This window comes from Cornus florida, unplaced genomic scaffold, assembly GCF_030987335.1.
Source record: "Cornus florida cultivar Cherokee Brave unplaced genomic scaffold, ASM3098733v1 CherokeeBrave_3.0.0_Hap2_Chr11, whole genome shotgun sequence".
NCBI classification, from domain to species: Eukaryota; Viridiplantae; Streptophyta; class Magnoliopsida; order Cornales; family Cornaceae; genus Cornus; species Cornus florida.
Window position 1 is genome coordinate 26,236,082 of NW_026775581.1, and position 26,134 is coordinate 26,262,215.

General features: G+C 36.6%; 1 protein-coding gene across 1 annotated transcript; it reads right to left on the reverse strand.

The window, feature by feature from the left end:
* Positions 1–956: 956 nt before the first annotated feature.
* On the reverse strand, positions 957–25,327 carry LOC132282754 (protein disulfide isomerase-like 1-6). Its single transcript, XM_059784533.1, has 12 exons — positions 24,398–25,327; positions 24,063–24,192; positions 19,999–20,164; positions 19,614–19,732; positions 18,982–19,062; positions 18,807–18,896; positions 18,624–18,695; positions 18,463–18,531; positions 17,100–17,180; positions 15,146–15,280; positions 1,485–1,538; positions 957–1,398 (listed from the first exon to the last, which is right to left on the reverse strand). Exons 1-12 carry the CDS (start codon positions 24,928–24,930, stop codon positions 1,303–1,305), a joined length of 1,626 nt encoding a protein of 541 aa, XP_059640516.1. The 5' UTR covers positions 24,931–25,327; the 3' UTR covers positions 957–1,302.
* Between the last annotated feature and the right edge of the window lie 807 nt (positions 25,328–26,134).

Here is a 26,134-nt window from a genome sequence, read left to right on the forward strand (position 1 = left end):
TTAAAAAATAACACATTGACATCTACTCTCATTTATAATTTTTTTTTGTTGTCCAAGAGTTCTTCGAATTTCCTTCAAATTTTCAAACTTATCCTTCTGCTTTCATAAAACATTGAATCTCTAATTTGGCCAGCACACTCGGTTTACATTTTTTTTTTTTTCCCTTCTGACTAACCAAATCATAAAAAGGATTATATGTACTCATAACTAATCCTTGAAGATATCATTTTTCTCAGTTTAATGTTTCATTTGTTTGGATATAAAATATTTTTTTTATTTTTTGATGTTTGGTTGTTCAAAATTTAAGCAAAGTATTTTATTAAAACCTAAGAAAAATAACTAAGGAAAAATTTTTCAAGACCTTTGTCAAACACCAAAAAATAAAAATAAAAATAAAAAAAGTATATTTCACCTAAAAAAGTTTTATATATAAATAATTTTACATCCAAATAAACGAAGCCTAATTATTCTCAAATAGATTTTCTCTAAAAGAATTCCCACTACCAAATTGTAAATCATTTAAAAGCCAATAAATTTGATTTTTGTAAATTATTTTTCACCAAAACTATCAAAGACCGACACTTCGCCTAACTAGATGTCATGATTTCTCAGCCTCGATTAAGGCTTGTATACTTGATTCTTTGTGGCGGGAAGAGTAACACATCTTGTTTTTTTTGTTTTTTTTAAGATTAACCTGTAGTGTTTGGGGCCTCCCAGGGCTCAGGAAGGATGCCTCCCATCCCGGACTAAATAAGTCGTTGAGTATGGCTGCAAAGGCGTAACCTCAAAGAAATTGTTTGTACCCAATGAGAGTCGAACCTCATATCTGATACTTCATGAAGCACCAGGGCCAAGTGACCCATTGGGCCAACCCCTTGGGCCATCTACATTTTCATCAAATTTGCTCAATCACAAATTAGGCTGTTTTTTTTCCTTAACACACATACAGAGTAGAAGAGAGAGAAGGAGGCATCTGCCCCAAGACAACCAAAACATATTTTTTTTTCTTGCAAAACCTCTTAAATGTGGATCAATAATATCAGACTGCGGCACAAGACAGCCAAAAATTTTCAAAGTGGAGCTATAATCTATAGGTAAACTCTGTTGCATTTAGTTTCATCTGACATAAGTACTTGCTTTTCGCATAATGCCAATGAATCAACCAGTGCAAGCAGCTTTAGAATACCATATATACTGACATTTCCTAATTGTTAACAATAAACTCTACCGGCATCTCGACTTCTTCTTTCTTTTTCCTTTGTTTTCATTATTCAAGTGGATTACCTTTGATCAATGTATTTTCTACAGTTCATCTTTCGTTTTTTGATCCTGGCCTTTCAAATTTTTGTTGATGAGTGCTGCCAAGTCCTTCAAGTTAGACTTCGTAGGAAGTTTGATCTGCATTGTAAAATTTAACATTAGGTAAAAGAAGGCTAAGGAATATGAATGAGAAACGAACGGTGGATATGTGATGAAATAATTACAGGATTGGATTTGTCACCCGCCGGGTAGAGAAGAAGTGTTGGATAGTCATCTACCTGCAACACAAATTACCATAAACTCTTTATCAGACACGGTCTTTCTAGAGTCACCCATAATTCAGATAGCATTAATGTAAAATTGATAGTAAAACTCGTAAATAAAATGTCAGCATATCTAAAGAGGTAGGAGACAAGGATTCCTTTTTGTTCCTCTCCTTCTGTGCTTTTCTTTTTCCTTTGTCCCTTTCTTCCTCGTATTCTGAAGGGTGATTAGTTCCACTCCATAATTTCGAAACAAGTTAAAGAATGCTCCATAATATGTTATTGGCAAAGAAACGTCATGGATAAAAGGGGTTGATCAAGTCTTTTTTAGAATTCATTTGATCAATATTAATTTGATTCAGGCTATACATAAAGTATAGAAACTTGGACAAATTCCTAATAAAAAAATTATTAAATAAATAAAAGAAAGAAAAAGCTAAAATGACAGGTTTAGTTGATTGCTTGAAACAACGAAATACCACAGTTGACCGACTTCAAGAAATGGGAATAAGAACTATAAGTAAAAGGACAACAGATGTGAGTTTGATGAGGAGGGCAACAGGTGAAAACCCTTCATGGATCCACTCATGCAAGAATCCAATCAGTCTAGGGCACTCAAATACAAGTTATGAGATGGGCAGAATGCCAGAAAAGTACTAGAGCATATTGCACAAGATAAATGGATAATGAAGGTGATGACCACCTCAACGAGCTTACTAATGCTTGACCTGGATTATCAATCTAGATGGGGCAGAATGCCAGAAAATTATTAAAGCATATTACATTAGATAAATGGAAAATAAAGACAGACAATTATCTCAAGAAGCTGACTGATGCTTGACCTGGATCATCCAATAGTCTCAAAAGAATTGACAATGAAGGACATCCATAAGAAATTTAGCTTGGTTTCATTTGATTCTGATTGTCAAATAGAAACTATCAGGGAAAACCTGTGATATTGCTATGCAGAAATTAAACCTTAAACATGTCCACAAGACAAATAGAAAATGATATGAACCCTTGACGGGGCCTTTTAACATCATGTGACAGAAATAGTTCCATTTTGTTTTACATAGCATCTCAGAAAGTCTAATGACGCATATACTAGTGCAGTTAGCAGATGAATCAAAAAAAATACTGCACAGGGAAGGCGGGAAGAGTGGGAACGCTAAATTTCCTCCTTTTTGTAAGTAGACAAAGAGGAGGTAACTCCACATCATCCAAAGTACATATTATGCAGTCCTTCCACAGACACCACATGGACACTAAGTCTCAGGCTTCCAAGCTTGGTGAAGTCTTCTAAAGGCACAAACTTCCACCAATACTTGAGTAAATTGTTTTCACTAAGCTTCAAGTGATTCTGGTGTGCTCAGTGCATTACACTGATATACAGGGGTGTTAGAAGAACTGTTGCTGATGTTGCCAAGCATGTTTGGTTTATGACTCTTGACATTATGGATCTTTCTTTGCACAATGCAGTCCAGTTGGGGTGATTTTTTATTTGCTTTTGTTCTTATGATTTGTTTTCGTATTGGTTTTTCTCCATGTTCCATGAGTTGTAATCTTTTTTTTTTTTTTTTCGTCCAACAAACAAAAAACACAAAAAACAAAAACAAACCCAAACCACTAAGCACCAGAATCCAGATCAATAACCTTCAGCACCTCGGATGGCCAAACATCCCAACTTACATCACCAGATTGAGAGGCCATTGCCAATTGACTGATAATGTGAGCAACCGAATTATTTTCCCGCGGTGTCCAACCAAGTCGAAAATGAGAATTTGTCTCCAACATGAACTGGACGTCTTCCACTAAAGGAAATGAGAGGGGGTCCTGAGGATGGGAGGTAGAGATGGATAAGCAATCACCTTCTATATCTACCTTATCGTAACCCCATTGGATAAGCATCTTCATTCCTTCACGGAGAACCCAAGCCTCAGCGACCTCTGAACTGGCCACATGAGAAGAAAAAACAGATGCAATTCTAATTGGATTACCATTAGAATTTCTCAAAAGAAGACCACCGCCAGCTTCATTTGAAAAAGATCTAAAGGCTGCATCAATATTGAGCTTAACTCGACCCTCAGTTGGAGGAAACCAGTGAAAGGGAGAAGCCAACCGAGAAGAAGAAATCGTGGAAGGAAAACTGTGATCAAGGAAAGCCCAAAAGTCATTAAAATTAAATAAAGCTTGTTCCACAATGTTCTTTGGATTTCATTTTATACCATTGAAACAAAAGTCATTTCTTGGCTTCCAAATCTGCCAACACATAAATGAAAGCAGGCTTATAAGATGGTCAAAATATTCAGCTTTCTTCCACTGATCCGAGAATTTGCACCAAACCGCCTGCCAAGAGTTAGAAGCCTCATTACTGAAGTCCAGACACAAGGGACTATATTTCCAAGCAGCTAGAGCAATAGGGCATTTACAAAACATATGAAGAGTAGATTCATCTTCCAGCCCACAAACTTTACAAATAGCTTCAGGCACGACCTGATATTTTTAAAGATTCAACATGACCAGTAAGCGATCCAAACAACTTTGCCAAATGAAAAATTGAATCTCTCTCTTAGTTTTAATTTTCCAAATTTCCTTCCATTTGGGGAGAAACTCCTGGTCAATGCTACGACATGGACGTCCTAAAGATTTAAAAGGTTGAAGATCAGAATCAATGACTGCCTTATAAGCACTTCGAACACTATACATCCCATTTCGAGATAAACCTCAAATTTTGACATCTTCACCACCATACTCTCTAAGGGGAATTGAAGGATAAGAGCTGCATCTCTTTGATTGAAAATTCTGACAACTAAATCTTTCTTCCATTGCTTGAGATCATGATATATAAGGTCACCAACAGGCTAGTGGCCTAGCGGTACCAAGCCTCTACTTCTCAAAGAGAGGTCAGGGGTTCGAGTCTCAATGAAGGCATGTGTGTGTGAGTACCAACTAGGAAAAAAAAAAAAGAAGATATATAAGGTCCGCAACTTTAGAAATTGAATAGTATCCAGGATTGGGGGATGTCACATAAAAATTATTCGGATCAGGAAGCCAGGGATCCTTCCAACAATCAATTTTACTTCCATCCACCACTCTCCACTTCCATGATCTACTCACAAGCGCTTTTGCAGCACAAAGTCCCTTCCACACCCAAGAAGCTGACTTACGCCAATAAGAATTAAGAAAGGAACAGGACGGGAAATACTTACTTTTAAGAAAATGAAGTAAAGAACCATCAGAACTTTCCATTCTCTAGGCTAATTTGGATAGTAATGCAAGATTAAATGCTTGTAAATCTTTAAAGCCCAAACCACCAATAGCCTTTGGAGTACAAAGCTTCAACCACCCAACCCACTTGATATGAGAACTAGATTCCTTTCCACTCCACCAAAAATTCATCATCTTTTTTGAGAGATCATTACACATAGAAACAGGAAGTTTAAAGCATGACATACAATAATTGGGAAGCGAAGCCACAATAGACTTAATAAGAACTTCCCTTCCTGCTTTTGAAAGCATCTCCCCCTTAACTTGTTTAATTTTTGAACTAATTCGCTCCGAGAGAAAATTAAATGAAGCTAATTTGGAGCGGTCAAGAATCGATGGAAGACCCAAACAAGCATTTTTCCAACCATTTTCATCTATGCCCAGGATGCCGCTTAATTGAGATAGGAGCTGGGGAGAGACATTTGGACTAAAAAATGTCCCTGACTTATCATAATTGATTGAATGACCGGAGAGAGCTTCATATTTAGAAAAAATGCTCTTAAGATGCATAACTTCTTCGTAGTTAGCATGGCAAAAAAGTAAAGCGTAATCCGCAAAAAGGAGGTGGGTAAGGGTAGGAGATTCACGGCTCACCTTAACCCCCACTTATATGATTTCTGTTAATGGCATTTTGGAGAAGCAAAGATAGCCCTTCAGAGCAAAGATAGCCCATGAGTTGTAATGTGAGGGTATGCCCTCATTTTCCATTGTATAAAATTTTCCATTACAATAAATGACACAACTAGCTTATGAAAAATACATATATACATATGTATATGTTTATCTTTATGTTATATATTTTTTCCCCGGAAGTGAAAGCAAACACACACACCCATACCCACAACATGTCCCCACTGGGGAGGAGAGATATATATTTACTTTATATCTATATTATAAAACTCCACAATTGAATTAGCTCAAAATTATTATTATTAATTTTTTAGTAAGTCAAATTTCACTAAAGGCGCTCAAAAAGGGAGGGCTCCCAAAGGAAACAAAAGCCCGTCCACGACGACACTATAACTTTAAGATATCCACGAAATCCAAAAGAAGATCCATAGAATTACAATTCCACCCATTTACCGAAAAAAATAAAGAAGACAGTACATTATATTTGAGAGACCAAATAGGAGACTCCCCCCTTCTCTCTCTCTCAAAGGATCTCCTATTTCTCTCCCGCCACAAATCCCACCATAAACTAAGGGGAGTGGCCCCCCAAGCTATTGTCAGGGGCTTATTTTTTATTACTTATATAATGTTGGGTGTTTATGTGTAATTTATGAAACTTACTAGTATAAATAGAATGTGATGGAAGGATGAAAGCATTCTTCCATTCTTTATCTCTTTCCCCATCTCTCTCTCTTTTTCTCTCCAACTCTTTCTTCTCTTCTTCATCTTCTACTTTACTCTTGTTTTGATTATCTCATGAAGTCATGGTATATCAGAGCATGGTTTGTAAAGCTCTCTGTGTGTAGTTGAAACCCTAGGGCAAGTTTGTGTGAACCCTAGTGGGTGTGACGGGTTTTGAAGAGATTCCAAGATAGAATTTGTTTGCAATCTCGATCAGTGTTTTTTTCGTGTTTGCGTGGTTTTGCAACATTGGTTTTTTCTTGGTCGTTCGTGATTCTGGTATGGTCTACTTTGTTGCTTTCTAGGGTTTGTGTGGTCACGGTCCTTTTATGCATCTCAGAAGACGGTAATTTCTCTAGTTGCAATTGTTTGTGTGTTAAAGAGGTGGTTCTTTACATATTTTTTTGTTGTTTTGTTTCTGAGAAATGTATACCCAAAAACAGTTTGATAAAATGTTTGGCTGAGAGGTGACTTCAAAAGAAGGTGGGTCTTCTCCTAGTCTAACTCCAGTGTTAGGAGATAGTAGTGATCACCATCCAGGCCTTTGTATTACGATTGTTAGGTTAGATGAGATGAACTATATGGAGTGGGCTCAATCTACTCGTATGTATATCACTAGTCGTAGGATGATAGACGATATCAAAGGGAGTGTCACGTACCTCTAAAAGTGATCCTGCATTCAAAGAGTGTTGTGCAAATAATGCATTAGTTATGACGTGGTGGTTGTAGTCAATGCAGCCACAAACCACCAAGGGGTTTCTATTTGTGAAAACAACTAAATAGCTATGGAAGGCTGTGAAAGAGATGTATTCATCGGTTGGTAATTTTGCAAAACTGTATAAGCTCCAACAATAGATTTCAAGATTTAAGCAGGAAGACCAAACTCTTGCTACATATTACCACACTCTACATGGTAAATGGGAAAAGTTAGATCACTAACAAGTCTACATACCTATGTGTGCAACTGATGTTAAGGCGTTTCGGGCTATGGTAGAAAGAAATCGAATCTATGAGTTCTTGGGTGGTCAACATCCGAAAAACGAGTATGCCAGGGTACAAATGTTAAGCAGACATCCAACCCCTATTTCTGTAAGAGATGTGTTTTTGTATATCCAGGCTGAGGAGAGTAGAATGAAGGCTATGTCTGTAGCTGTATACAATAAGCTTGAGGCAGAAGTACCATTGTTTGAAAGGTCTGCTCTTGCCACATAACAATAGAACAAACCCAACCCGCCAAAAGGAGGGAGGAAAGATGATAACAGTAAGCTGAGGTGTGATCAGTGTGGGCGAATGCGCCACACTAGGGAAACATGTTGGAATCTACACAATTGCCTTACTCCAACTCCTGCTCATGCGAATGCTAGGCCTGGTCCATCTAAGGGGTTATCTACAGCACATGTTAGAGCGCATGAGACTACCTTTGCTGGTCATGCTTTCTCAGGGCCACCGAGTTCTTTATCCGTGGTTGAAGTTGATGTTCTTTGACATCTACTAGCTCAAAATGCCTCCACTTGCACCTCTAACTTTGCTCAGACAGGTACCTCTTATTCAGCACATCAGGTTTCCATATTATCTGGTGGGCCACCTGGATCATTGATTCAAGAGCCACTGATCACATGACTAGTATGGCATCTGATTTCTCTTCATACAGTTTATGTTCTGGTAGGAATAAGGTTAGAGTGGTTGATGGCACCTTCTCCTCCATTGCGGGGAAGGCCACTGCTTCTGTTTCTCCTAATCTTACCATATCCTCTGTTCTCCGTGTCCCAAAGTTTACCAATAACCTCCTTTATGTCAGTTACATTACAAAAGGAATGAATTGTAGTGTAACCTTTTTCCCATCTAACTATGTGTTTCAGGACTTTGACACGAGGAAGACGATTGGGAGTGGATGTGAGGACAATGGCTTGTATTTGCTGAACGCGAGGCCAACTTCTTATTATGTTACAAATCAATCAAGTGTTAGGAATAGTAATGTCAATAAAGATTTGTTAATGCGATGGCAAAACAGACTCGGTCATTTACCTCTTCCTGTTTTGAAGCATGTGCTTCCCCAGTTTGTCTGTTGAATCTTTTGAGTTAAATTGTGAAACATGTGTTCTTGCCAAACAATGTCATGTTTCTTATCCTACTAGTATTGATGAAAGTACAACTCCTTTGCAGCTTGTTCATTCTAATGTGTGAGATCCTGAATCTACTACTTCGTTACTTGGTTTTCGACACTTTGAAGTGTTTGTTGATGACTTTAGTCGTTATACTTGGCTTTATCTTATGAAAACCAAAGATGAAGTTTATTCCATTTTTAAAACCTTTCATAAGAAGATATGTACTCAATTTAATTGTCTTCTCAAAATCCTTCGATCTGATAATGGAGGAGACTTTATGTGTGGTGGTTTTGCCTCCTTTTTTGCTGATAATGGGATTGCCCATCAAACCTCCTATAACGATACACCACAACAGAATGGTGTAGTTGAAAGAAAATATCGTCATATTACAGAGTTGACCCATTCTCTTCTAATTGGGATGGTTGTGCCTAAAAGTTATTGGGCTGGTGCAACCTTAACAGTTGCATACCTTATCAATTGCATGCTTTCTAGGGTTCTTGGCAATCAATCCTCCTTTTATGTCTTACACCATCACACTGCCTTATTTACTGTCCCTTCGAAAGTGTTTGGTTGTGTTTGTTATGTTCACATTCATCATCGCAAGGAAAAAATGGACCGATTGCCTTCTTGGATACTCTGCCACTCAAAAAGGGTATCGGTGTTATAACCATACCACTCGTAGTCGATTTGTCTCCATGGATGTTACATTCTTTGAACTGTTTCTTTTCCACTGCTCGGGATTCTCTACAGGGGGAGACTACTATTCATATAGAGAATCAGTCTTCCATTCAGAGGGAATGCCCCATTCAAAGGGAGCTTCTTACTGAGGTACCTATGTCTATCCTCCTAACACTAACGATTTGCAGCACGGAAAGCAGCCAATTGTCTAAACTAGATGGGAAAAACAAGTCATTGACTCAACCTAAGACCAAGAAGTCTCCCTCGATCCAGGTAATCCCTTAGTTGACATTAATACTCCTGATTCTTTTCCCAATAGCATTCATGTCGACCTTGATGTCCCTATTGCCTATTGTAAGGATGTTCATAGTTGTATAAAACATCCCATATCTCAGTTTCTATCCTATGATGCCTTATCTCTAACACATCGCTTTCACTTTGTATAACTCCTCTGTTTATGTTCCTTCTAGTGTTTCAAATGCTCTCAGTCAAACTTTATGCAAGGAAGCCATGCTTAAGGAGATGAAGGCTCTTAAGAAGAATGTTACTTGGGATATTGTTTCATTACCTAGGGGTAAGAACCAGTAGGCTGCAAATGGGTCTACACAATAAAGTATCATGCAGACAAAACAATTGAGAGATACAAAGCCTAGTTAGTTGCAAAGGGCTTCACTCAGACCTATGGATTGATTATCCGGAAACATTTGCTCCTGTTGCCAAGATGAACTCCATACGTGTCCTTTGACAGCTAATTTGAATTGGCCTTTACAACAGCTGGATGTAAAGAATGCTTTCCTTCATGGTGACTTGGAGGAAGAGGTGTGTATGACTATGCCACCAGGGTTTAAGCTTGCCAATGGTCAGAATTTAGTGTGCAAACTAAATAAAGTCTCGTATGGGTTAAAGCAATCAACGCGTGTTTGGTTTGAGAGGTTCAAGACTGCTATAAAAGAGTAGGGTACACACAGAGTTAGACAGATCATACTCTCTTCATCAAGAAGCACCAGGGCTGCACTACTGCTCTTATTGTATATGTTGATGATATTGTTATCACTGGAAATGATCCGGAACAAATTTATCGAATGAAGTTATTCTTGGGGACAGAGTACGAGGTTAAAGACCTTGGATCATTAAGATACTTTCTTGGCACCGAGGTATGCAGATCCAAGAAAGGGGTATTTATTTCTTAACGGAAGCATGTGTCAGATTTGTTAGCTGAAACCAGTAGGCTTGGAGCTAAACCTAGTGATATTCCCATTGAGCAGAACCATAGGCTTAATGATGTGGATGGAGACCCATTAGTTGATGTGGGAAGATTTTAGCGATTGGTTGGGAGATTGTTATACCAATCTCTCGCGCACTCGGATATTACCTATATTGTTTGTGTGATTAGTCAGTTTATGCATCCATCCTCCATGTACACCTCATCTTGAGGCAGCTCATTACGTTCTTCGCTACCTCAAGGGTTTACTTAGTAAGGGGATATTGTTTAGCCGTCATGGCTGCTTGCGTGTTGAAGCCTATACTGATGCCGATTGCGCAGGGTCTGTGACAGATCGACGATCTACTTCAGGATATTGCATATTTGTTGGAGGTAATCTTGTTTCATGGCGAAGCAAGAAACACTCTGTAGTAGCTAGATCTAGTGCGGCACATAGAGTTTGTGAGTTGTTATGGCTACGAACTATGTTGGATGAGTTGAGTTATCCTGTTCACGAATCAATGAAGTTGTATTGTGACAAGAAGGCTGCTATTAGCATTGCCCACAATCGAGTTCAACATGACAGACAAAGCACATTGAAGTCGATCGACACTTCATCAAGGAAAAGCCTCGTTTTGGGTTGATTTGTACTCCATACGTCAACACACATGATCAGGTTACAAAATATGTTAGTCAAGTTGGGATGATAAATATCTTTGCACCATCTTAAGGGGGAGAGTTGTCATGGGCTTATTTGTTATTACTTATATAATGTTGGTTGCTTATGTGTAATTTATGAAACTTGTTAGTATAAATAGAATGTGGTGGAAGGATGAAAGTATTCTTTCATTCTTTATCTCTTTCCCCATCTCTCTCTCTCTTTTTCTCTCCTATTTCTTCTCTTCTTCTTCATCTTCTACTTTACTCTTGTTTTGATTATCTCATAAAGTCAACACAAGCATCTCTGACTCGACTCTCCACTATACACCTTTTCCAAGCCTCTAGCACGTCCACTGTGGATTCTGGAAAAAACCAGGCTAGACCAAAAGCAACCAAAAACATAGACCAAATGTCTCTCGACAAAGGGCAATGAAGCAAAAGATGGTTCACAGATTCACCCGACTTCTTACACGTACAACACCAGTTCCCCACAATCTGAAATCTCCTTCTAAAGTTGTTAACAACAAGGATACTTCCCAGGGCGTCCAAGAGAAGAAAGCCATGTTCAAGGGAGCTTTCATCCTCCAAATAGCTTTCCAAGGAAAGGTGGGGCCAGGGAGTTCCATCAAACTCTGATAAAAAGACCTAACCTCAAACACCCCTCTCGAGGTGCCCACCCACACCATCTTGTTCATACCCACACCCTCCACCACCTGGCAATAAATCAATGCTAGGAAATCTGTAACCTCCAAAAGTTCCCAATCATGGAACTCTTTACGAAACTGCACATCCCAAGTCACCCTCCCATTATCGAGCCGATAATAGTCAGCAACCGCAGCACATTTGTTCACAGAAATCCTGAAGAGATGAGGAAACCTACGAGCCAAAACAAACTTCCCACACCATCTGTCCTCCCAAAATCTGACATGCCTTCCACTTTGAAATTTAAATCAAATGCATTTGGAGAACTCATCCCAACCCCTCTGGATAAGTTTCCAAGTACTATTAGGTTTCTCGCCTCCCTAATTTGCAACCCTCCATCTCCCTCCCCGTAGTGACAAGAAATAACATGCCTCCAAAGCCTGGTCCTCTCACCCCCAAATCTCCAAAGTCATTTGCCCAACAAAGCCTTATTAAACAAGCCCAACCTTCAGATCCCCAAACCTCCATTTTTAATAGGGGTACACGCACTCTCCCAGTTAACTAAGTGGTATGAATTCATCTCCCAAACCTCCCCACAAAAACTTACTCTAAATCTCATCAAGTCTTCGAACAACCGTAGCATGCATCGGGAAAAGCAACAAAAAGTAGGTAGGAAGATTCGAAAGAGTGCTTTTCATAAGAGTAACCCAACACCCTTCGACAAGTATTGTTTCTTCCAACTAGAAAGCCTACTCTCAAACCACTCGACAACCGGATCCAAAACTAAAATCCTCCTTAGATGAGAGGGGAGTCCCACATAGGAAATCGGAAAGTTCAACAACTCTGCTATGACATGGATTTCCTCCCCCCAACAAGGACGATTTCATTTTCCCAATATTGATCTTCAACCCAAAAACAACTAGTAAACAGACTAAAATGCATCTCAAGTGTCTCGGGTCAACTCTAAAATCACAAAAAATAATAGTGCCATCCGCAAAAAGAAAATGAGAGATGTCTAACTAATTGAGATTTTTACCCACTGAGATTCCTTGAATCAAACCTAGCTCTTCCACCATATCCTAGAATCAAAAGCCTCCATGACAATGATGAACAAGAAAGGAAGAGCAGTCCCCTTATCATAACCCTCGCGAGCTATCAAAGAATCCTACTGGGGATCCATTCATTAAAACCTATGAAGCACGGACGCAGACACGGGACACGGGTACGACACGACACGGACAAGACGGCAAATTTCAAAAAAGTAGGACACGGACACGGCAATAAATAGTAATATAATTTTTTTATTACATATAAAAAAAATTAACTTTTGCTCAAATTTTAATTTATATTAATAAACATAGTGCATTTAAATTAGGCCCACACATGGCCATATTTATTTTTTAAAACATAAAGGACCAATTCCCAAATTTCATGAAAATACAAATATATATATATCCAAACAAGTTGTGAAAAAAGATATATGGTATCCAAACAAAACACTATAGTTGTGGCTAAACAAGCCCAGAAAAAAGATAAGATTAATCTTAAATCCCTCTTTCTTCCACTCACTTTCAAGTTTTTATATACGGCTCTCTAATCGTCTCTTCCAGCCAATCCTCTCATCCCTCCATCTATTTTGTCTCATCCCCTCTTATCTTTTTCACATCTTTATTTCTCTTGAATGGATATATGCATATATGAACACAAAGGTGAAAAAGAATAAATTCTGATATTCTCTTTTCACATATCACATTTGTTAGTTTACAGGTCTTAGTATATAGAAGTGTATTACAAATTCTATCTAAAGAAAAGATATATACAGATCATAATTCCTATAATATAGGAACTACTTTTGTAAAATTTAAAAAAGTCAACTATCTAACTATGGATAATTCCTAAAAATCCTCCGCAACTAATTTCCTAACAATTCAGCCTAGATCTTTCCACAATATGCGTTCCCACATAACCCATCATCTACACACTGGCTCCTTCAGTTGTCTAGCTCCTTCATCCTCTTCCTCTATATTTAACAAAGAAAAATTCTCCAACGTGTCCTCTAGCTTATCTAGCGATGTGCGGGCGTGTCCTCCGGCATATCCCACTGATATCCTGACGTGTCCGTGCCTCAAACACGTGTGTCCATGTTGGACACATGTCCGACACGGGTACAGTTGACTCCTCAGCCGTGTCGGTGCTTCCTAGATTAAAATAGAGAACTGTGCAGACAAAATGCTGTGATAAATCCATGTCCCCCATCTGGGACCAAAAACCATCCTATCAAAGAATCCTACTGGAGAGCCATTCATTAGGACAGAGAACCATGCAGACAAAATGCAGTGATAAATCCACGTCTTCCATCTATGACCAAAACCTATCCTCTCCATCATATACATCAAGAAGTTCCAGCAAGCATGGTCATAGGCCTTTTCAATATCCAATTTGCACACAATCCCCAGAACACCACTTCTGACCCTAGCCTCAATGCACTCACTAGCAATCAAGACCGAATCAAGAATCTGGCACCCACCAACAAAAGTATTATAACACCCAACAACAAATCACCTCTCGCCTTCCCCCGCTCTCCCCTAGCTCCCCAGCTTTGAGATTGTTAAAACCGGACTCCAACCGTCTTTCAGGATGTCCAAACTAACATTGCCAGTAGAATCAACATTACAATAGTAGATTTGAGTCTTGAATACCACCTGCAGCCCTTAATCTAAAATTAAAAATGAAAAGGACCATACAATGACTAATATTAGCTCAAAATTGTCTTTCAAATCTTTATTAGTTTTTGAAGTAAATTCATATATTTCCTTAAATTTTTTATGTGAAAATAATTATAAAATGGTCAAAAGAATTGCCAATCAAATATTGATAAACTATAAGATCATTATAGATTAATACGATTTTTTGTTTGTTTCTTTCTTTCTTTTTTATTTTAAATAGGAAATTAGATGAGATTTAGTAGGTTTAATTATCATTCTGTAAATAAGAGAAATGGGCTCAGGAATAATTTGGCACAAGGGAGTATAACTTTGGAGGCCTATTTAAGAACGGATAACATGGGAGCACGGTACCACGAAAAAGTGAGACATGGGAAAATATTATAGAGGATTATGTAAAAATTCCTTCTTTTTTTCAGGTTGGGTTGGACGTGAGGTAAAGATATAATTCCATAGGCCTTACCTCTTAAGCAAAGGTTTAGATTCAACTTCAATATGTCCATGTTGGGTAACCTTTGATTTTTCATGAAAGAAATAACAATTTGGGACTGTCTCAATTGAGGCTCGGAGAAGTAGACATGCCATCCAAGCCCCAACGATCCAGCATCCACAAAAGAAGCTTCTTATGACCCCTCGAACAAAACACAGACTTTTATCACACTTGTAGATACTTCTATACGGGGGAATTAATAGATGCAATATTCATTAGCAAACGCTTGGTATATGGAGATGTATCTAATTTATCACTCAATAAAGTAGATTATATTTCCATTTGTTTCAAAACTTCAATTGTCCTTCCCTAACCCAAATGTTATGAATTTACAATGCAATTGCTCCAACATTTGTAAAAACACCTGTTTATTCTTCAGCATTATCCACTTCACTCAACCATTTACAAGTATATTTCATATAACGATTAGTTATATACTTGTAATTACTTGGTATGCCAACACACTCATATCTATCAACTTCCATGAAGTTTTTGAATAAACTGACCTGCAGTTTTGGATGTTCATTTGCAGAAGCATCTATCCTCGCAAAAATTAGATCATTCAACCCTTTGAAATGCTTTGCCAACTTCTCCACTTTCTTGCTTGTGGCTTCACAGTTGATGCACCACGGTGTGTGTACCTAATTGGTAAGGTTTTCAATAAAATAAAATAAATAAAACAAAACTAAGCAAAATCAATATAACTCCAGCAAGATTCTGAAAATAATAGGGCTGCATGTAAAATTAGATAAGTTGTTCATAGGAAGCTTCAAGTACAATAATACTAACAGTGACTTCAACAATTCTAAAGAGATTGGCTTCCTTCACTTTTTTATGGACACCTTCAGGCACATAAACTAATTATGCTTTTTTCATTCATCTCATTTAAAAGCATAAACTCAAATAATAAAGCATCTTAAGATTTTAATCATAATAGTGCTGTGTACCTTGTTCAACAGCATCATCAACTCCCTTCAATAATTATAATATATAAATATATATATAGTGGCGGAGCCAGAAATTCTAAATTGGGGGAGGCAAGCTAAAATTAAGTAATTAAAATTTGAAGAAATATAAATCGATTGTAATAAAATTTTCCTTATAATAATAGTCTTGGTATATTTATTGAGGAAAATATAATTCAAAAAATGAGAAAAATGCAATCAAAATAAATAGAGATGGAAAATTCATATGAGAAAGAAAGCACATATAAAGTTTCACATTTAATAAGAGAAGTGGTAAAGAAAAATTATTGTTAAAAATTTTATTTTCCTCAAGCAAAAAAAAGAAATCCGACTATATTGATTCCACTTGGAGAAAGATATACATAATTATTACCTAATAACAATAAAAATACCATTTTAACTAAACAAAATCCTGCAATCTCTAATAAAGCACGATTATTAGAAATGAAGAAAGAGAAATACTTTAACAAGTCATAGAATTTTTCATGTAACAAATGACAACTAAAAATATTAACATATATGATATCATTATTGTTATTGACAATTTTTTTATTAGGTAAGTACTCACACACACTTGTTTGCCACACCCGGGCTTGAACCCCTCCCCTCCTCTTTGAGAATAGGGAAATTATATCATTGGGCCAGAGGCCCCCTTTTGGTTATAGTTATTGACATTTTTGCTATCTTGGTATCATCACACTTTAGTTTTTCCTTCTTCCCAGTGTCGCAAAGACTCGCAGATGGAGATTAGTATATTATTTAAGATGTATTTTTTTCCTATGAACACCATTTAAGAAAGAAGGTTCATGTATCTTTATTAAACATGCGGAAAAGTTAGTGTAATTTCTTTCTTTTTTTTTTTTTTTGATAAGTAAAATTGTATTAGAAAGCGTTCAAAAGGGGAATGCGTCCCAAGAGCTGTACAAATACCGAAACCAAAAAGGGAGACCTCTTGTATTCACATAATTGATATCATACATGTGTGTATATTATTTTAAATACTAATGTAATAATAACCTGTTACAGTGAGGCCTACTATAATAATGAACTTACATTTTTTTTTTTTCACAAGATTGAACTTCAAAAGTAAGGCCATATCAAGTTAAATTTTGAAAAATACAATATATTTATTTTCAAACCCACTATTTTTTAGGCCAATAAATAAGTGCTTTAAAAAGAAATTTTTTTGTGGGGGGGTAATAATTTTGGGACCAAACCAAAAAGTTGAGTTTAATAACTATTTTATTTTTAGAGTATAACAAAATAGTTAAATTCTGTTTTGGGGGCACCCTCTCCCTCCACCCCTGTATATATAAGGCTGCTATTCCCGCAGCCACAATAGCTTCATCTACAGCACCCTATCTCAAACATTTGAGTCTCACTTGTCAGATAGGGACTGTGGACGCAGCCCCCCTACACACGCACACGTCATTCACAAAAATGCTCCTTCAATACAAGGAACAAAAAACACATAGATTATATAAAATATACATACCTCTAAGATAATGTTCTTGGGACTGCTCAGAACCAAGTTATCCAATGTCTTTCCCACAATGATCTGAATGCCCGCCTCTTTCTGCATATTTCACAATTCCAATGACATTTCAAAATAATCTCAATGAATAGGTTAAGTAGAATATAGTCTGGTAAAAACGGCTTCAGAAGCATTGAATATTGCAACGTGATGTGACACTACATAGAAAAGTCGTTCAATAAAAATAGAGGAGAGAAATTCCTGGCGGAAAGCCAGATCAGAGTTAGTATAAAACAGTGGAAGAAGTGTCAAGTAATACAGGTAGTGGAAGAAGCCAAATAAATAGGTAGTGGAACTGTGGAAGAAGTGCCAAATAATATAGGTCGTGGAAGAAGTGCCAAATAATATAAGTAGATCCTGCTTTTTCCTATTTTACCAGCCTTGTGGCACACCAAAGATATTACACAAGGGACTGGTATATGGACCCACTAGCATTGTTGTTTGAAACAGAAAACAGCAATAACAATGAACTGGTGACCAAACTTACATCATCACCCTCGCAAACTTTAGCCAGTATTTTTTAAAAAAATAAAAATAAAAATAGGATTTTGGATAGCTAGAAAATAAATTTTTGTGGGGAAATTAATTTTCCATAACCACCTAACTTTGCCCAAAAAATCCTCCAAAGAACACAGGAAAATTTTAATTTCTTGGAAAAGTTTGGTACAATGTTTGACCTTAAAATTATGTCCTTTCTTTTTATCTCTCCAATATAAAAACAAGTTTATGCATAGTTTTTTAAAAAATTGGCATAACAGTCTTTATTTCATTCTCTGAATGTCCTAGAAACTATAAATTTAGATTTCCACATTACTTTATTCTTTTGAAAAGACCAAAAACTATTAAATTTAGACAAATTAGTTGAGATTTATTCTTCTATTTAATATAGGGAAGGGCAATTTGGTAAACAAGAATACTTTATTATAACTTTCATGCTTTCCAAACCATTAAATGAAATTCTTCTACAACTTTCTAACCAAATTTAGAATCTAAGCACATATATGCTGCTATTTTTTTTCCTTTCTTTCACTTCACATTCTGTACTTCCTAGTTTTTCTTTCCTTCTAACCAACCTAAGGAAACTGACATTTTGTACTTGACTTCGAATCCTATCCTAAAAACTGAATTAATCAACCTTCACATCCAAGTCTTGCCATTTGTTTACAGGCAACTATGTTTTTTCTGGAAAATGGACAGGCCTACCTAATAGGACTAAGTAGGATAAGTAATCTGATTTAAGAAAATTAATAATTAGGACAGGCCTACCTAGGACTAAGTAGGATAAGTAATCTGATTTAAGAAAATTAATAATTTGGACACTCACGTTATCTGGTATTGGCTGTGATTTATAGTATGGTGCCAGACTCCCATCCAGAAGCCCCAAGCAGAACTCCTTCAAAAGCCAAGTTATAAAAAGAAACATTTTAGTTTCACTAATAGATATATTATGAAAGAAAAGTCAACCAAAGTCAGGTTGTTACTTACTTCTATTTTACTTGGTCTCAGATCTGACTCTAACAAATACTTTGAGCTGCCTCTGTTATCAAAAGCAGCTACCTGTCATGCAAACAGAGGAAAAATAATTGCATCAATTAATAGTGCCATCTAAAATTAATGAGTTTACAATTAAAATTTACAGCAAAAGAAGTTTTCCCTTAGTAAACTTACAACAGAGTCCTCTGATTCTTCTAACCCAAATAAAGTCAGAAAAGGCTTTGCAAGGTTTTCCTCTTTGATGTCTATGTATAAAAACATTATCTGCAACAGAAATTGATATTAAAAGATATAACAATAGCAAACAGACAGAAATTACTTCAGTAGCTTCAAGATTAGGTTAGAAAACCTCCGATTTGAACTTCCTTGCAATATCTTGAAGAGGCTCAAGGTGGTTCTTGAAATCATCAGCATCCGCAAAGACATAAACCTAGTAGACAGTAGAAAAAGGTCAATATGTCTACGCACAGTATGACATTTTGATAGATTGAAAATGGGAACAGAATTTATATTGGCAAAGCCTCTCTATATATGACGCTTTCTAGGTTGAAGGTGCTACAAAGATGAGCAACCAAAAAATATAGGGAATAATGTTGGCTCAAGTACTGACCAAACAAACGAATGTTTGTGATTTAACAAAGAATATGTTCATCGATGAAAACAAACCCATAAAATCCCTCTAGCCGACCCTAAATAGTTGAGGTTTAATATCACAAACCAGATTTATTAAGGTATCATCTATACCTACCAATTTGTAATGACAGAAGGAAATATATCCCGGCGCTAGAGAGGGGGTGAAGCGTAAGGGGGCACACGGTGTACTTCAATTACAAATTGGAAAACAGAAGCCCAAGAAAACATAAAAACTATTAAGTTTTCCTCAGACTCAGACTATTGATCATCAATAAGGTATCCGATCATTTCAGGAGGAAAAAAAAATACGGAGCCAGAAAATTGAAATAACTTAGAAGTAACATAAACCTGGCGTTTGATTGGGCTGGAATAAGCCCTGACAGAATTAAGTTCAGTCACTATAGTGACTAATGGAAACTTGTTATGGTCCAGAAACTGCAATATCTTGTCCATTTTGAAGGCGCCTTCTGCAAAAGTTAACAAAACGATCATCTCAATAAACTCTGAAACATATATAAATCAGCATAATTAAAAACAATATACTCCTGTGTCATATTTGCTTTTTTATAAGATGAAACTGATAGCAGTAAAATATTCAACAAGTTGACCGTGGGAACAACTTCCCATCTCTTGAGAATTGAGAAGGTGAGATAAAGTACATATCCAGTGATTGAATGGTCATGTTAGCAAAATCAATATGCATTAATGGATCTGGTATGACTCATCAACTCACCAAATGTAGTGTATCTTTCAGGCTCACTTTTAACCAGACCAAGGAAAATAATTTGAGGCTTGATATCTGGGAAGAGAAATTTAGCAACATCAACGGTGCTTGTTTCAACAAATTGGATTTCATTGTCAGATGTTGCCGCTTTTACAAATTCTTCATAATCAGATCCCTGATACATGTAAATAAATCAAATAGCACATAAGAAAATAGGCATCTGGCACGCAAATCATTTTTAATTTGCTATGAGCAATGATGATATTAATCAGTCTGAAACATTAGGAAGACAAACAATGACTATAACAAATCAAAAAGGAAGGACATAGGTGGAAGACAAAGCCTGAAGCCCCCCGAAAAAATCAACAGAAAATTAATTCTTCCAACTCAAATTGTTAATTTGAAGGTGTGATGTGCACATATTGGCCAAGTAATTTCTACCACGGATATTGTTAAGAAAGAAATGAAGGTGATATAAATGTTTCCTTCAAAAAAAAAAAAAAAAAACATAATGGTGTCAAAATTTCTATGCATGCTCCAGCTGCAGAAAATGAAAAACACAAGCCATCAGAAGGCAATTATTATCAAAGCAGGGTGCTGGATAGGCATTAGGCAGTCATGTTCTATCACCAAAAAAGAACGATCAATTCAACCACTTTGCATCAGAAAGCTTGGAGAACAGTTGTCCACCCCACCACCCTCCCAGAAAATAAATAAAAAGCACATATGCGAAAAAGGGAAAGCTTTGGCTAGGATTGTTCTTGAATGAGTAAGGTTAGCCACTGTAAGTTTAGGCATGTCAATGTCTTTCTGAAGACTGACTTGTACAGTTTCTACAATACTTTAAGCAATTGATAAAATGTTTAGAATGAACCTACTCCTAGATAACACCGAAAACAAATCTTTATCTCACATTTAACCCTCCAAATACAAGTGTTTAGATAGAATAATATATAAATTTTTTGTAATGAAGCTATATTAAAATTCTAGATTATGATTCTATGAGGAACCTATATGCACTTAGGCATGACAAACAACTTTACTGTATAATTTCATGTTCTATATGGAACTCAATCACTTCTATAGCATTTCAACTTCGTTGAGTATATCGTGGATAGATTATAGTATAATACAAAATGATATTATATTTCTATTTCAAACGCTCCTGTTACCCAAGGTAAAAAAAAACAGAGGCAAAAAGGAATGAGAGTAGGGTAGTGAGAGGAGATATGATGGCCCAGTGTTGTTAAAGGCGCGCCTACGCTCCAGGCTCCTACAAGCCCAACAATTGTGTCTGTTGTGTGCCCAGGTGCACCTTTGACAACATTCGCGCCTTTAATATGGAATGTGAATATTCTTTAATAGTAATTAATTTTTCACTTGTGTGCCTCGCTTCACTTAGGCGCGCACCCAGGCTCCAAAGGACCTCTAGCGCCTTAGTGCGTCTTGGGCCTTTGATAACACTGTGATGGCCTATGATTTGAAGAAGGATATGGCCCTAAATATAGAATTATGGCAAGAAAGGATTTGCTTTAGTATTAATACCGATTCTTTACCCGGGGGAAAAGAAAAGGGAGAGGAAAAAAGAAAAAGTTAACACCAAGTATTCATTCTCATTTCTTCTTATCACATATTAGTCCCTATTCTCTCTTTATCTAGGGTCATTGGTAATTGCATGATTTCACTACACAGCTTGCTCCTTACTCATGGAGGTCCGCACTACGTTGCTGACAAGATGTAACTAATCTCATCATTCTCTGCATCTCATGTCCTCCTTTTTTCAATTATTATAATCATTATTAGGGTGAATCACTCCAACAACCCCTGAGGTTTGCCTAAATTACTTATGGATTAAAAATTTTCAAAAATAACTTTGACACCCCTGTCAAAGTTAATACCCGTTGAAATAGTTAACTGTAGCAGTAAATTTACCAAAATACCCCGAAATAAATTTTATTAATTTAACACATCCAGCTGTTGTAGGATTCAAATTTCAAAAGCACCAAACTACACCTAGCATTTATTTCCTAATTTTCTGCGACTCCACCACCACCCACCTCTATCAACCACCACTGCTCCCTCTCTCTCTCTCTCTCTCTTTCTATCTCTCAACCGCCGTTGCTCTACAGAACTGCTCCTCTATCTCCACCACAATATTGCATAAACCACAATCAGAATTTCAAACCCCAGTATTGCATAAACCACAATTAGTTATAATGTGTAATTATTTTATTAATTTTATGAATTTGTGACTAGTTTTAATTATATACTATATATTAATAAACTGAATATATATGAAGTTATTATATATTTATATTATTTGAAAATATACATATTGAATTTTAAATTAATGCATCTAGTTTTAAATTAAAAACATTAATTATTTAGTTGTTAATATTTGGAATCGAAGTGATTAAAACATAATTTGTCAAAAACATCATGATTTAAGTTGTCATTTCTTATGATTAATAAGGTCAATTGTGTCATTTTGCAGCACATAAGGACACCTCTGGTATTTCAATTTGCTTTTTAATGGGCTTGAACATGGCTAACGGTCAACTAACTTCTTTCACTAGTTTAATCTATAGGTAATTTAGGCAAACCTCAGAAATGTCGTAGTAATTCACCCTTATTATTATCTAAGCTTTGATAACTTTTAACCATAGATGTTTAATTTTCGGAATTTCGAATGTGGTCACAATTCTGCCCCAATGCCCCTGTTATGGTTTGATTTGGTTTAGATTTCTAGCCCCATAAATAGTAGTGTCTGAACCTGTTAACTTTCATTGCTTATAAAAGTCATTTTCAGTTTCATCTCGTAAATTTATTGCATTTAGTGGGATATTATGGAATTATTCATACCCATGGTAATTCTTATATCTTATGCAGTGAAACTTACATGACTAATTAATCTCTACTTAATCCTGGCTATATTTGAAATTCATTCTTCTGTTTGCTATTTTTGTGTCCACAGATGGTTAACTGATTCTTGGACAAAAAATCTGACTCATAAAGTTCTACAAAATGCCTAGAAACTTAAGCGATGAACAACTCTGACCTTTCTAGATGGGGGCGAGATCGAGACAGCAAAAACACAGTTCTTTTTTAACCTCCATGAAACTTCAAATTGTCAAGTATTAAATTGTATGTTAAGCTGCATGGAGTAAATAGAACAATGAGTCTTAAATTTTCAAATTACAAAATTCTTAAGTTGTGTCACAAATCACAACTACTCGACTCACTTGGAAAAACAGAACTAAAGTTTATCACTTTTTTTTTTTTTTTTTTTTTTTTTTTGATAAATAAACTAGGTTAGTAAATTCCACTGCCGAGAAGAATTTAAGTTTTTCACATGAACGTAAATTGTAAAACTTAAACTTAATGCTATATTTATAAGATGCCACAACACATGATTTAGTGACTTCATTACAATGCACCACCTAGGCACAGTAATTGATGAAAAGGATTGTCATGACCCCCAAATAATAAAAATTCAACATAAGATATTTAATTTAGAACAATAACATGAATCAGTACATTCTATTACACTTGAAGGTCTAATTGCTAAATTGCTTGACAAGTATACAAATCATATGTTCTAAAATTAACCAATGATGTTAATAATTGGTGGGCAAAAATCAGTCCAGAAAAAACTATCAGGATGTGGCTTGCACCATTCAATTGTTCCACATATCCGATCATACTGTTCAATGGACCATGCAGCCAAACAAGTCACTGAGGTGGCCACAAGGGAGTCCATTGCTTTCACAACATATTGCCTAGCCAATACTGGGAAGCTCTACAGAATCCAATTATTACATTTCAGATTGTTTATAAAGCATAATTCCCTGCATATATGAAACGACTCATTTTCTAGTCTCATCAGTAGTCTTTAAGACTTCATTTTAGATTAATTTTTGCTTCAAGAATAGCATACGTAAAGCATTAAATTTAAAGACTCAATCCTTCAGGTTTACAGTATCTATTTATGTGATATACTAACACTTTTCAGGCAAAAAAAAAAAACAAAAAAAAAAAAAAAACCACCACCACCACTAACCCAAATTCCATACCTCAAACTTCTTGAACAGCCCAACAACAAAAGTAGAATGCTTTTCAAGAAACTCTTTTGCCTCATTTACTGAGTTAATTCTGATAACAGGCACGCCAGTCTTCTTCCTTGCCCAGATCACAATATCTTGCCTAATTGACAATTCACCACAAAATATCTATTAAATAAAACATTCAAGCTGTACGCACAAATATTCAGGTCAATGAAAATATATTTACATAGGTGTTGAGTTTCACGAAATTCACTGTGTATAAACAGATAAAATAACAATTACAATTATACATATACACATGTTCACACATATAAACATAATTTGACAAACAAAGAAGAGCTTACGAGGTAAATCCACCATTGTAAGGTTGAGAGCTGCCATTGATGAACAGGAGCAGAGTGGGAAACCCTTTGACCCCGAGGTTCGATGCCGCCTTCGGATACCGCTCGGCGTCCAGCTTGGCCATCACAAGGGGACTCCCTAATTCCTTCAGAGACGTCGCAGCCTCAGCAAACTGAGGCATCAATTCAGCACTCCTGGGACACCAGGGTGCATAACCCAGAACAAGAACAAACCCATTCTCATCAATGACCCTCTTCTTATTATCACTGTTGAGCTCAATAACTATCCTTTGGGCCTTGCTCAGAACCTCAGCTTCAGATGGTTTCACATGATCAGCCCCTTCTCCTACTTTTCCTTGCAACTCTTCTTCTTCATCCAATGCTATGAGTTCTTCAATGTCATCCGAATCATCGCCATTGACATCAACTGTGGTGGGTTCCGATTCAGAAGCGAAGCCAGTGATAAAAAGACTCAGAAATAGGAAAAGGGTGAGGGTGAGACAGATGAATCTTGAACTGGGTTTTGGTGTATACATGTGATATGAATGGGGTTTGAGAATTTTGAATATAAAAGTGTGTTGTGAGTTTGGATGAGATCTGAATTCTGTTTGAAGAATGAGAAAATTGTGTTAAGGGTTTGGACAGCCAGTGAATGGGAAAGAAATCTTTTTCTTTTAAAGAAAAATGTTTTTTTAAAGCTTTAGAAGATCTTGCTGATTTAGAAATTTTGTCGGGCAGGTGTGAAATGGATGCGGACCATGCGGTATATAGTTTCTCTGTTCAATGCACTGGATTGTTCACTCCGTGATTGATTGCCGGTGTAGGGTTTGTATATAAATCGGATCCTCCTGTGAACCTAACCGCAATGAGTAGGGCTGCAAAGTCGCTCGTTAAAAACTCAAGACTTGTGTTCGCCCACTGAATAAACGAGCCGAACTCGAAACTCAAATTTTAAATTTGCTTAGTAAATTAATCGAACTTGAGCAACATTAAACTTAACTCACGAACAAGCTAGGTAAGTTAATGGTCCATTATACTATAACTGTAAATTTTAAAAGGTTTAGCCCATATGAAATTTGGCCCAACTCACATAATGTTACTAATAAAACCTTAAACAGTTCTAATTCATTAGCCCATTATACAAATAAGTTTTAATCTCAGCCCTTAGAATTTAATATTACATCTCAACCGTTGGTTTGTAAAGTACAGAGTTAATAATGATAAACCTAGAAGTAGAAGCATATTACACATCTTCTTCTTCAGCTCCACCGTCTCATCTCGTCGGCAACCCACCTCTTGCGACACAGATCAGTCCCTTTGGCTATCAGTTCAACAAATATGCAGATTGAGTCTGATAAAACCTTAGATCAGTTCAACAAATAGGCAGATTGAGTCTGATAAAACCTTATAAGTTGTAATTTTTTATTTCATCCTGAAATTATGTTTTATATTTTTTTCTTTTTCATTTCTGTTGGAAATGGAAATCGGATGAATTTCTTTCTTGTCGGAGATGGAGGTGATATTTCATCGAAGAGATCAGGGTGATTTCTTGAATTGGTGGTGGTTGGATATTGTTTGCTCCATTCCGGAGAGCGGCGGCCACGGGGGTGGTGGTTATTGTTGTGCGGGAGTGCCAGAGTCCATGTGTTCCACCCGGACTCGAGGTGCGATGCTCGAAAACATCAGGTTCGACCTAAGTCGCGGACGGCTTCGCCTGCGTGTGCCCAATGGGTTTCTTGT

Excerpts from the sequence above, each read along its gene's own strand:
- LOC132282754 (XM_059784533.1), bottom strand. The coding sequence starts at position 24,930 with ATGTATACACCAAAACCCAGTTCAAGATTCATCTGTCTCACCCTCACC. Across the intron at positions 19,733-19,998 it reads TGAAAGATACACTACATTTG|AAGGCGCCTTCAAAATGGAC; the intron begins GTGAGTTGATGA and ends TAACTTTTGCAG. Across the intron at positions 18,696-18,806 it reads AAGAATCAGAGGACTCTGTT|GTAGCTGCTTTTGATAACAG; the intron begins GTAAGTTTACTA and ends TTTGCATGACAG.